Here is a 12,120-nt window from a genome sequence, read left to right on the forward strand (position 1 = left end):
TCGATATCCCCGGAATGTTTAACATCCACGTCTGGGATAATGTTATGCTGTCCTTTAATTATGTGAAATCACAGACAGAGAGAAGTTCAGGGTTTTCTGCTCCCGCAGACTGGGAGAGGGGTTAATGGGTTTGTTGTCTCACAGAATAGGAGAGGGGTTAAGGGGCTTGCGGTCCCACAGAATGGGAGAGGGGTTAAGGGGCTTGCGGTCCCACAGAATGGGAGTGGGGTTAAGGGGCTTGCGGTCCCACAGAATGGGAGAGGGGTTAAGGGGCTGCGGTCCCACAGAATGGGAGAGGGGTTAAGGGGCTTGCGGTCCCACAGAATGGGAGTGGGGTTAAGGGCTTTGCGGTCCCACAGAATGGGAGAGGGGTTTGTGGTCCCACAGAATGGGAGAGGGGTTAAGGGGTTTGCAGTCCCACAGAATGGGAGAGGGGTTTGTGGTGAAGAGGTTAAGTAGTCATGAGATATGGGTTAAGGGGTCACTAACACAACAGACAGGGTGTAAGTATATTTGGATACAGCCCTGCGGTCCAGGTGAGAAGTGATAGGATCCGAGTACGGTCAACGAATTAATTATTTAATTGCACAATCCTTGTATAACCTCATTCCCTCCTGCATAGAGCATCACGTACCTCAATCAGTGGCTCAGTCAAAGAGGGGGGTCTTGAGGACTGGAGTTGAACACACCCTTGCATTATAGCATCAATATGTCCAATATACTGTACTGTACACTACCTGTATACACTCACTATTTACAGCATGAAGCACCTGGCCATACTATGACAGCTCTCATTACAGTAACAGGGTAACGCTAATATGCCCTGTGACACTACTGTTATCACTGACGCTTTAGCTGCCAGTCACAATAAGATACCTGTAAACGTGCATACCCACATACTGTAGCTGGACAGTTACATTTCTTCGGGGTCTCTAAAGGGGGAAGTGTTTGTCAATCATGTGTTTCCTTCCCCCCTAATCCCACCTGTCCTTATCAGACAGCCCCCAATAAAGATAAGGGGAAGTGGGGAGGGGGAACTCTGGCTGATCACCCAGTGACATCACACACAAGAGCAGCAATCCCGCCCCTCCCAAGTGTCACTTTAAAGAAATGAATTAAATACCTTTTATTTTACTCAAATCTGACACCTAAAAGTGTATCGATTACCCAGAGGGCCCTTGGAACATGTCACTGGAATTAGTTCACTTTTTGTACTAGGAGGGATTTCCCCTTTAAGGGACATTAGCAATGATATGCAAATGAAGTGTTGTCATGACATTGCATATCCACTAAAGTCCATTAAGATGAATAATAACTTTATTTCATATGAAAGTTTCTTCCCGACAGGACTCAGAGCACGTCACAACTACAGGATAGTGCAGAGTACACAGCACATAGGATAGTTACAGGCACAGTCCCTGCCCAGATTTCTTACGCCTGAGGCACAGGGAGATAAAGTGACCTGCCCAAGGTCACAAGGGCAGACACCGGGAATTGAACCAGGTTTCCCAGATTCAGACTCATTGTTTGCAGTCAGTGTCATTACTCACTGAGCCGCTCCTTCTCCCTTAACACATGCCCTTAACATGATGTTATTATACCTAAACTTGGTGTTACCCCCATTTAAACACTGAAATAGTCAGGCATCCTTTTAATACCATTGTATTATTTCCCTGCATCATTACCTCTCCTCTCTCTACCCTTCAGCAAAAGCACTATTTGGGGGTCTGCTTAGGGAGAACACCGAGACTGGCATGACGCCAAGGTACTGGGAGATAACACAGCGGTATGCTAGAATAACGTGACGTTTACCCTAATGAGATGTCGTTAGGACGACGATGTTTTTGCATATAACTAGCTGTGATGATACCATGTTATCTTAGAAAACGTGGCGTCCGCTTCTGTTTGAGGGAACGCCACATTATGAACCCTGGTTGAACGGGGATTTGTGGGCCTAGCCCTAAACATTGCTTTACACTAATTACTGAACAGACACACTAATTCCTGCGCATGTTCACTAGCGCACACTTGCTGCCATTAAGTAAACCCTTCCCTGCCAGTGTGTGGATTAGTACAGTTTATCACAGTACTATAAACCCACGCACACGCAGGGACACCTTCCCCCAAACCCTCCTCACCTCTTCAGCACTGCAGAGGTTAATCAGAAAGGTACTATGGGGGGGGGGGGGGCGGTTTGACCTGTGATCTGTCTGACATCTGGCTCCCAGATGTGACCTGTTAGGAGGGTCCCTTTCTCTTCCAGTGTTCCCCACCTCCCAGGGGGTTCCTGTGGAATTTCATTGAAGTTTAAAGCTCCCGGCTGAGTGATGTGCTGCACAGAGCATCTGGGTCATATTACCCAAGGGGTAACCCAACTTCTAAGTTTCTTACAGCAGGAGGATGAACACTGGCACAGCCAACAGACAAGGTTCCCCCCCCCCCCCAATGTACCTGGCCCCCCTATCTCTGGCTTTAAATCTATGCGTGTTATTATATTAGCGCTCTGCGTGTTATATCTCTCTGCGTGTTATTATATCTCTCTGCGTGTTATTAATTATCTCTGCGTGTTATTATATATCTCTGCGTGTTATTATATCTCTCTGCGTGTTATTATATCTCTCTGCGTGTTATTATATCTCTCTGCGTGTTATTATATCTCTGCGTGTTATTATATCTCTCTGCGTGTTATTATATCTCTCTGCGTGTTATTATATCTCTCTGCGTGTTATTATATATCTGCATGTTATTACATCGCTCTGCGTGTTATTATATCTCTCTGCGTGTTATTATTTATTTATTTATAAAATCTGCGTGTTATTATTTATTTATTTATAAAATATTTTACCAGGAAGTAATACATTGAGAGTTACCTCTCGTTTTCAAGTATGTCCTGGGCACAGAGTAAAACAAATAATACATGGTTACAAGTACAGTTACATAAATGAACAAGGTATACATTATATACAAGACATTGCATGCACAGTTAAAGAAAATATATATTATGGGCGTATGAAACAGTTACAGACCAGATTAAAGTGTGAGACAGCCTTAGATTTGAAAGAACTTAAGCTGGTGGTTATATCACTCTGCGTGTTATTATATATCTCTGTGTGTTATTATATCTCTCTGCGTGTTATTATATCTCTCTGCGTGTTATTATATCACTCTGCGTGTTATTATATCTCTCTGCGTGTTATTATATCGCTCTGCGTGTTATTATATCGCTCTGCGTGTTATTATATCTCTCTGCGTGTTATTATATATCTCTGCGTGTTATTATATCTCTCTGCGTGTTATTATATCTCTGCGTGTTATTATATCCCTGCGTGTTATTATATATCTGCGTGTTATTATATCTCTCTGCGTGTTATTATATCTCTCTGCGTGTTATTATATATCTCTGCGTGTTATTATATCTCTCTGCGTGTTATTATATCTCTCTGCGTGTTATTATATTTCTCTGCGTGTTATTATATCTCTCTGCGTGTTATTATATCTCTCTGCGTGTTATTATATATATCTGCGTGTTATTATATCTCTCTGCGTGTTATTATATCTCTGTGTGTTATTATATCTCTCTGTGTGTTATTATATCTCTGCGTGTTATTATATCTCTGCGTGTTATTATATCTCTCTGCATGTTATTATACCTCTGTGTGTTATTATATCTCTATGTGTGTTATTATACCTCTGTGTGTTATTATATCTCTCTGTGTGTTATTATATCTCTGCGTGTTATTATATCTATGTGTGTTATTATATCTCTCTGCGTGTTATTATACCTCTGTGTGTTATTATACCTCTGTGTGTTATTATACCTCTGTGTGTTATTATATCTCTGCGTGTTATTATATCGCTGTGTGTTATTATATCTCTCTGCGTGCTATTATATCTCTGCGTGTTATTATATCTTTGTGTGTTATTATATCTCTCTGTGTGTTATTATATCTCTGCGTGTTATTATATCTCTGCGTGTTATTATATATCTCTGTGTGTTATTATATCTCTGCGTGTTATTATATATCTCTGTGTGTTATTATATATATCTCTGCGTGTTATTATATCTCTGCGTGTTATTATATATCTCTGTGTGTTATTATATCTCTGCGTGTTATTATATATCTCTGTGTGTTATTATATCTCTGTGTGTTATTATATATCTCTGTGTGTTATTATATCTCTGTGTGTTATTATATCTCTGCGTGTTATTATATATATCTCTGCGTGTTATTATATCTCTGCGTGTTATTATATATCTCTGTGTGTTATTATATCTCTGTGTGTTATTATATATCTCTGCGTGTTATTATATCTCTGCGTGTTATTATATCTCTGCGTGTTATTATATCTCTGCGTGTTATTATATATATCTCTGCGTGTTATTATATCTCTGCGTGTTATTATATCTCTGCGTGTTATTATATATCTCTGCGTGTTATTATATCTCTCTGCGTGTTATTATATCTCTCTGCGTGTTATTATATCTCTCTGCGCGTTATATCTCTCTGCGTGTTATTATATATCTCTGCGTGTTATTATATCTCTCTGGGTGTTATTATATCTCTCTGCGTGTTATTATATCTCTCTGCGTGTTATTATATCTCTCTGCGTGTTATTATATATCTCTGCGTGTTATTATATCTCTGCGTGTTATTATATATCTCTGTGTGTTATTATATCTCTTTGCGTGTTATTATATCTCTGTATGTTATTATATCGCCCTGTGTTATTATATCTCTCTGCGTGTTATTATATGTTATATCTCTGCATGTTATTATATCGCTCTGCATGTTATTATATCTTTCTGCATGGTATTGTATCTCTGCATGTTATGATATTGCTCTGCATGTTATTATAACGCTCTGCGTGTTATTATATATTATATCTCTGCATGTTATTATATCGCTCTGCATGTTATTATATCTTTCTGCATGGTATTGTATCTCTGCATGTTATGATATTGCTCTGCATGTTATTATAACGCTCTGCGTGTTATTATATATTATATCTCTGCATGTTATTATATCGTTCTGCGTGTTATTATATATTATATCTCTGCATGTTATTATATCGCTCTGCGTGTTATTATATATTATATCTCTGCATGTTATTATATCGCTCTGCATGTTATTATATCGCTCTGCATGTTATTATAACGCTCTGCATGTTATTATATCGCTCTGCATGTAATTATATCGCTCTGCGTGTTATTATACAGCTCTGCGTGTTATTATATCTCTCTGCGTGTTATTATATCGCTCTGCGTGTTATTATATCGCTCTGCGTGTTATTATATCGCTCTGCGTGTTATTATATCGTTCTGCGTGTTATTATATATTATATCTCTACGTGTTATTATAACACTCTGCGTGTTACTATATTTCTTCTGGCACTCAGGGAATTTAAACCCTGTTTTTGGAGGTGCCTGTGGCTCCTTATTGAAGCCTCTCTCTCCGCTCTCTGAGCACCTGACAGGGTTAATATCCTGAATCTGCAGTAGAAACATCCCGCTGAGCCGCACAAGTGGTTGTTGGGTCAGTGAGGCTCCCACACACTCAAAGCACCCGCACATCCAGGGCAAGCACAGTACTGACAGGCGTCACACACATGTGCCCAGAGGTGACAGTGGCACTGCCACCTGGTGCTAAATAACCAGATCACATGAGGTCTGATACATCCCCCCAAACCAACAACTGCACCCCACCCTCCCCTATCCACTGACTGCACACATAATGAAGGACACCAGGGGACAGGAGGGACACTCCCTACACAGACAAACATCCTACAGCAAGGACACTCAGGGAGGCAGGAGAAGCAGGCGAAGCAAAGATACAGGAGCAGCACAGAGAGGCAGGAGAAGCAGAGATACAGGAGCAGCACAGGGAGGCAGGAGAAGCAGAGATACAGGAGCAGCAGAGAGAGGCAGGAGCAGCAGAGAGAGGCAGGAGCAGCACAGGGAGGCAGGAGAAGCAGAGATACAGGAGCAGCACTGTGAGGCAGGAGAAGCAAAGATACAGGAGCAGCACAGAGAGGCAGGAGAAGCAGAGAGAGGCAGCAGCAGCAGAGAGAGGCAGGAGCAGCACAGGGAGGCAGGAGAAGCAGAGATACAGGAGCAGCACAGGGAGGCAGGAGAAGCAAAGATACAGGAGCAGCACAGAGAGGCAGGAGAAGCAGAGATACAGGAGCAGCACAGAGAGGCAGGAGAAGCAGAGATACAGGAGCAGCACAGGGAGGCAGGAGCAGCACAGGGAGGCAGGAGCAGCACAGGGAGGCAGGAGCAGCACAGGGAGGCAGGAGCAGCATAGAGATATAGGAGGAGGACAACAACAGCACAGAAAGACAGGAGCAGCACTGAGAGGCAGGAGCAGCACAGGGAGGTAGGAGCAGCACATGGAGGCAGGAGCAGCAGAGAGAGGCAGGAGCAGCACAGGGAGGCAGGAGCAGCACAGGGAGGCAGGAGGAGGACAACAACAGCACAGGGTGGCGGAGCATTAGGGACCATGCAAAGAGAAGTAAAATTCAGCAGCATTACGGAGATGGGTTGAGCAGTTGAGGGTGCAGGGAGCAGATGTGAGATCAGGAATTTGAGGACCAGCCTTGAGGCATAACAATACAAAAGGATGGGGTGCAAGGAGATACAATAGGGGTGTGCAGTAAGATGCATGAGGGTGTTCAGAGAGATTCAGGGATGTGTGTGTGCAGGAAGATGTGGGTGTGTGTAGAGAGGTGTAGGGAGATACAGAAGGGGTGTTAAGGAAGATACAGAAGGGGTGTGCAGGGAGATAGTGTGCAGGGAGATACAGATGGGGTGTGTAGGGAGATGCAGAAGGGGTGTGCAGGGAGATGCAGAAGGGGTGTGCAGGGAGATACAGAAGGGTGTGAAGGGAGATACATAAGGGGTGTGCTGTGGGATGCAGCAGGGGTGTGCAGGGAGACACATGGTGTGCAGGGAGATACAGAAGGGGTGTGCAGGGAGACACAGAAGGGGTGTGCTGGCAGATACAGAAGGGGTGTGCAGGGAGATACAGAAGGGGTGTGCAGGGAGACAGAAGGGGTGTGGAATGGGATGCAGGAGAGGTTTGTATGGAGATGTAGGGAGCAAATTAGACATGTGCAGAGAGGAGCAGTGATTTAATGCTGTGTAGGGTGTAGTAGAGAATGTGATGGTCCGTCCTACTCACTCCATGGTGCAGCCTCTGCTGTTCCCGGTGCAACTTCCTGCAGCAGCTCGGGGTGATGTGCAGGCGGCAGAGCCCGGTCCGGCCCTGTGTATGTATATCTGTGACAGGAGGGAGGCACCGGAGGAGCAGCATCCTCTGCACAGGATTTAATTGTGCATGCGCATAGCACCCCCTGCAGGAGACCAGACGGAGGAGCATCCACTGCACAGTGGCTTCTACATGCACATAGCACACCCTGCTGGAGACAGGAGGAGCAGCAACATCGGCACAGTAACATGTAGATGCGCATAGCACCCCCTGCTGGAGATAGGAGCAGATTTGTCTACACAATGTACTGTACAGTATTGGAATACCCTCCAACTGTACCATTTTAGCAGGTACACTATGTATGTATGCATAGCTTTATTTATATAGCGCCATCCATGTACATAGCGCTTCACAGCAGTAATACATGTGACATAATAATATAACATAAAGTGCTTGAGACATAAATGTAACATGAGGAAGGAGTCCTTGTCCCGAAGAGCTTACAATCTAAGTGCATGATATTGTGTCCTGCAAGACCAGCTGCACCTCTTAAACATAAATGTTTTTGTGTGTGGGACGCTGCAAAGGTTTGGGACTCCCATTGAAACGGCTTGGAAGTACCTCCATCCAGCACGTGTAGAGAAACTGCAGTGATACTTTTTTTTGTTGTGCAAAACGTTGGACGGTCTGCATTGGTGGGCAACACCTGCGGCCCCCAAGCACTGACCCTCCCAGGAGCCAGCTCTCCCTCTCACTCCGGCGCAGAGGAAGCGGAGATGTAACCGGCGTGGATCGTAGCTTCTCCCCTCTTCCTCATCTGCTTAATAACAGTGCGCTGATACATACTGTGCTGCCCCGCTCCTTTCCTGCGCTAATCACCAGTTCCCTGGGTAAGAAGAGGAGCGGAGCAGGAGTCTCCAACGCGCCGGCATTATGCAGCTAACCGGAGCAAGGCGATGCTCCTACCCACAGCTGTTACGTCCCTTCTGCCTGTGCACCATTTATGTGAGTAATGCGCAGCGCTTTTGAGGGCACATGTGGCACTTGAGGTATATCAAGTTGCCCACCACTGATCTACATGCGCACAGCACACCCTGCTGGATACAGGAGGAACAGCATCCTCTGCACAGTATATAAACAGGAGCAGAGTAAAGCTGCGTCCAGGGTCAGCGCCCGTGCTGAGGCGCGCTCACGCTCAGCACTGAGCTCCTGCAGCCGCAATGAGAGAGGCTTTAGCAGGGGCTCGCGCACGCTTCTGCAAGCGTGCAGAAGCGTGTGTCTTAGGAAAATTTTAGATTTGGCGCTCGCCGGAGCGCAGGGCCGGTCACGTGAGCGGTTCCGTGACGTCACTGGCCCGCCCCCGACACGCCCCCGGATGGCGCACTAACCAAGGCCAGGGAAAGCACCCGCTTTCCCTCAGCCTCAGCGCGCCTCTGCACGGGAGAAGGCACCCTGGACGAGGCGTGCAGGAGTGAAGGTGGAGCCGTATAGGGTGCCGTTTTTTTGATTGGGATGACCCCACCCATCTCTGACACACAATCTATTCATGATTCCCCAACATACTCTGTAGCGCAGTACAGCGGGGTGAGAGACTGTGATATAACCTGTAGACTAGTCACGGTATTACCAAATCATAGATCTGATCCAAAGAGGTTAGGGAAGGAGAGAGAGAGTAGGCAAGGGGAGTGTGAGACACACAACGTGCTGGTGGGAGGAGAGTAGTTATGGGGTGTGCTGGGGGAGAGTAGAGATGGGGTGGGCTGGGGGATAGTAGGGAAAGGGTGTGCTGGGGGATAGTAGGGAAGGGGAGTGCTGGGGGAGAGTAGAGATGGGGAGTGCTGGGGGGAGAGTAGAGATGGGGTGTGCTGGGGGAGAGTAGAGATGGGGTGTGCTGGGGAAGAGTAGAAATGGGGTGTGCTGGGGGACAGTAGAGAAGGGGTGTGCTGGGGAAGAGTAGAGATGGGGTGTGCTGGGGGAGAGTAGAGATGGGGTGTGCTGGGGGAGAGTAGAGATGGGTGTGCTGGGGGAGAGTAGAGATGGGGTGTGCTGGGGGAGAGTAGAGATGGGGTGTGCAGGGGGAGAGTAGAGATGGGGAGTGCTAGGGGAGAGTGGAGATGGGGTGTGCTGGGGGAGAGTAGAGATGGGGAGTGCTGGGGGAGAGTAGAGATGGGGTGTGCTGGGGGAGAGTAGAGATGGGGAGTGCTGGGGTAGAGTAGTGATGGGGTGTGCTGGAGGATAGTAGAGATGGGGTGTGCTGGGGGAGAGTAGAGATCGGGTGTGCTGGGGGACAGTAGAGATGGGTGTGCTGGGGGAGAGTAGAGATGGGGAGTGCTGGGGGAGAGTAGAGATGGGGAGTGCTGGGGGAGAGTAGAGATGGGGTGTGCTGGGGGAGAGTAGAGATGGGGAGTGCTGGGGGAGAGTAGAGATGGGGTGTGCTGGGGGAGAGTAGAGATGGGAAGTGCTGGGGTAGAGTAGAGATGGGTGTGCTGGGGGAGAGTAGAGATGGGCAGTGCTGGGGTAGAGTAGAGATGGGTGTGCTGGGGGACAGTAGAGATGGGGTGTGCTGGAGGACAGTAGAGATGGGTGTGCTGGGGGACAGTAGAGATGGGTGTGTTGGGGGAGAGTAGAGATGGGGTGTGCTGGGGGAGAGTAGAGATGGGGTGTGCTGGGGGAGAGTAGAGATGGGGAGTGCTGGGGGAGAGTAGAGATGGGGAGTGCTGGGGGAGAGTAGAGATGGGGTGTGCTGGGGGAGAGTAGAGATGGGGTGTGCTGGGGGAGAGTAGAGATGGGGAGTGCTGGGGGAGAGTAGAGATGGGGTGTGCTGGGGGAGAGTAGAGATGGGGAGTGCTGGGGGACAGTAGAGATGGGGTGTGCTGGAGGACAGTAGAGATGGGTGTGGTGGGGGACAGTAGAGATGGGTGTGTTGGGGGAGAGTAGAGATGGGGAGTGCTGGGGGAGAGTAGAGATGGGGTGTGCTGGGGGAGAGTAGAGATGGGGTGTGCTGGGGGAGAGTAGAGATGGGGAGTGCTGGGGGAGTGTAGAGATGGGGTGTGCTGGGGGAGAGTAGAGATGGGGTGTGCTGGGGTAGAGTAGAGATGGGGTGTGCTGGGGGAGAGTAGAGATGGGGTGTGCTGGGGGAGAGTAGAGATGGGGTGTGCTGGGGGAGAGTAGAGATGGGGAGTGCTGGGGGACAGTAGAGATGGGGTGTGCTGGAGGACAGTAGAGATGGGTGTGCTGGGGGACAGTAGAGATGGGTGTGTTGGGGGAGAGTAGAGATGGGGTGTGTTGATGGAAGTGGTGTGTGTGAGGACGGGACAGGTCTGGTTACCCTTAGTTCTTTGTAAAGTGGATTACACCTCGGGATGCATATTGGGTCCTGCACAGGACTGCGGCGGATCAGGGAGCAACCAGGACTTCTTATGAAGTATTTATATGATATGTAGTATTACTACTGTGAAGCGCTATGTACATTTATGGCGCTATATAAATAAAGTGATATAACAAAGAGTAAATGCTGCACACCACAATATGATAAAGAGTGATACAATCACCGGTGCTCCCATCAATGTACAATCGGCTGCATCCAACCCACGGCATACAAAAGGGAATGAAGATGGGGCACAAAAATAAAGAGATTTATTAAAGCATACACAACGTTTCGACCCTAAGGTCTTTGTCAAGCTACTTTTTGCACTTGACAAAGACCTTAGGGTCAAAACGTTGTGTATGCTTTAATAAATCTCTTTATTTTGGAAATCCGTGTGCCCCATCTTCATTCCTTTTTGCTATATAAATAAAGACATACTGTACAATACAATACAAGTAGATCCTGGTCTCAGCACGGTGCTGGAGGAGAGAGCGCAGCTACAAACAAGCAGCAGCATTACCTGTGACCTAATGTCCATCTGAACATAAGTGGGGCGGGTATGAGGGGGGTCCCTCTTAGCTCTGGTCTGAGACATAGAAAGTATGGAGTGATGCAGCTGTTACTGACACACTTTGTTGTGTTGATAACAGAAACTCCTCCTGTGTCTCCAACTAATTACTGTGTGTGTGTGTGTGTGTGTGTGTGTGTGTGTGTGTGTGTGTGTGTGTGTGTGTGTGTGTGTGTGTGTGTGTGTGTGTGTGTGTGTGTATATACACACACACACATACACACATAGTACATGTATGGTGTGTGTGTGTTTGTGTGTATGTGTGTGTGTATATGTACACACACACACATACACACAAACACACACACCATACATGTACTATATGTGCATATATCCTGGTCCAATATGTAAACTACAAACTAGATTTGTGTGCAGAGATATAAAAACATGCAGAGTGATATAAAAACACACAGAGCAATATAATAACACGCAGAGCGATATAATAACATGCAGAGTGATATAATAACACGCAGAGCGATATAATAACACGCAGAGCGATATAATAACACGCAGAGAGATATAATAACACGCAGAGCGATATAATAACACACAGAGCGATATAATAACACGCAGAGAGATATAATAACACACAGCGCAATATAATAACACGCAGAGCGATATAATAACACGCAGAGAGATATAATAACACAGAGCAATATAATAACACGCAGAGCGATATAATAACATGCAGAGTGATATAATAACACACAGCGCAATATAATAACACGCAGAGCGATATAATAACACGCAGAGAGATATAATAACACAGAGCAATATAATAACACGCAGAGCGATATAATAACACGCAGAGAGATATAATAACACGCAGAGCGATATAATAGCATGCAGAGAGATATAATAACACACAGCGCAGTATAATAACACGCAGAGCGATATAATAACACGCAGAGAGATATAATAACACAGAGCAATATAATAACACGCAGAGCGATATAATAACACGCAGAGAGATATAA

At 46.5% G+C, this 12,120-nt stretch overlaps 1 protein-coding gene across 1 annotated transcript in view; it reads right to left on the reverse strand.

The window, feature by feature from the left end:
• Positions 1-7,337, reverse strand: part of PALM (paralemmin) — a 45,968-nt gene extending 38,631 nt beyond the window's left edge. The window contains exon 1 of the mRNA XM_075611490.1: positions 7,182-7,337. Coding sequence (XP_075467605.1) covers positions 7,182-7,186 — 5 coding nt within the window. The 5' untranslated portion in view covers positions 7,187-7,337. The remainder of the gene's footprint in view (positions 1-7,181) is intronic.
• Between the last annotated feature and the right edge of the window lie 4,783 nt (positions 7,338-12,120).

The sequence above is a fragment of the Ascaphus truei genome, chromosome 8, assembly GCF_040206685.1.
Source record: "Ascaphus truei isolate aAscTru1 chromosome 8, aAscTru1.hap1, whole genome shotgun sequence".
Lineage (NCBI taxonomy): Eukaryota > Metazoa > Chordata > Amphibia > Anura > Ascaphidae > Ascaphus > Ascaphus truei.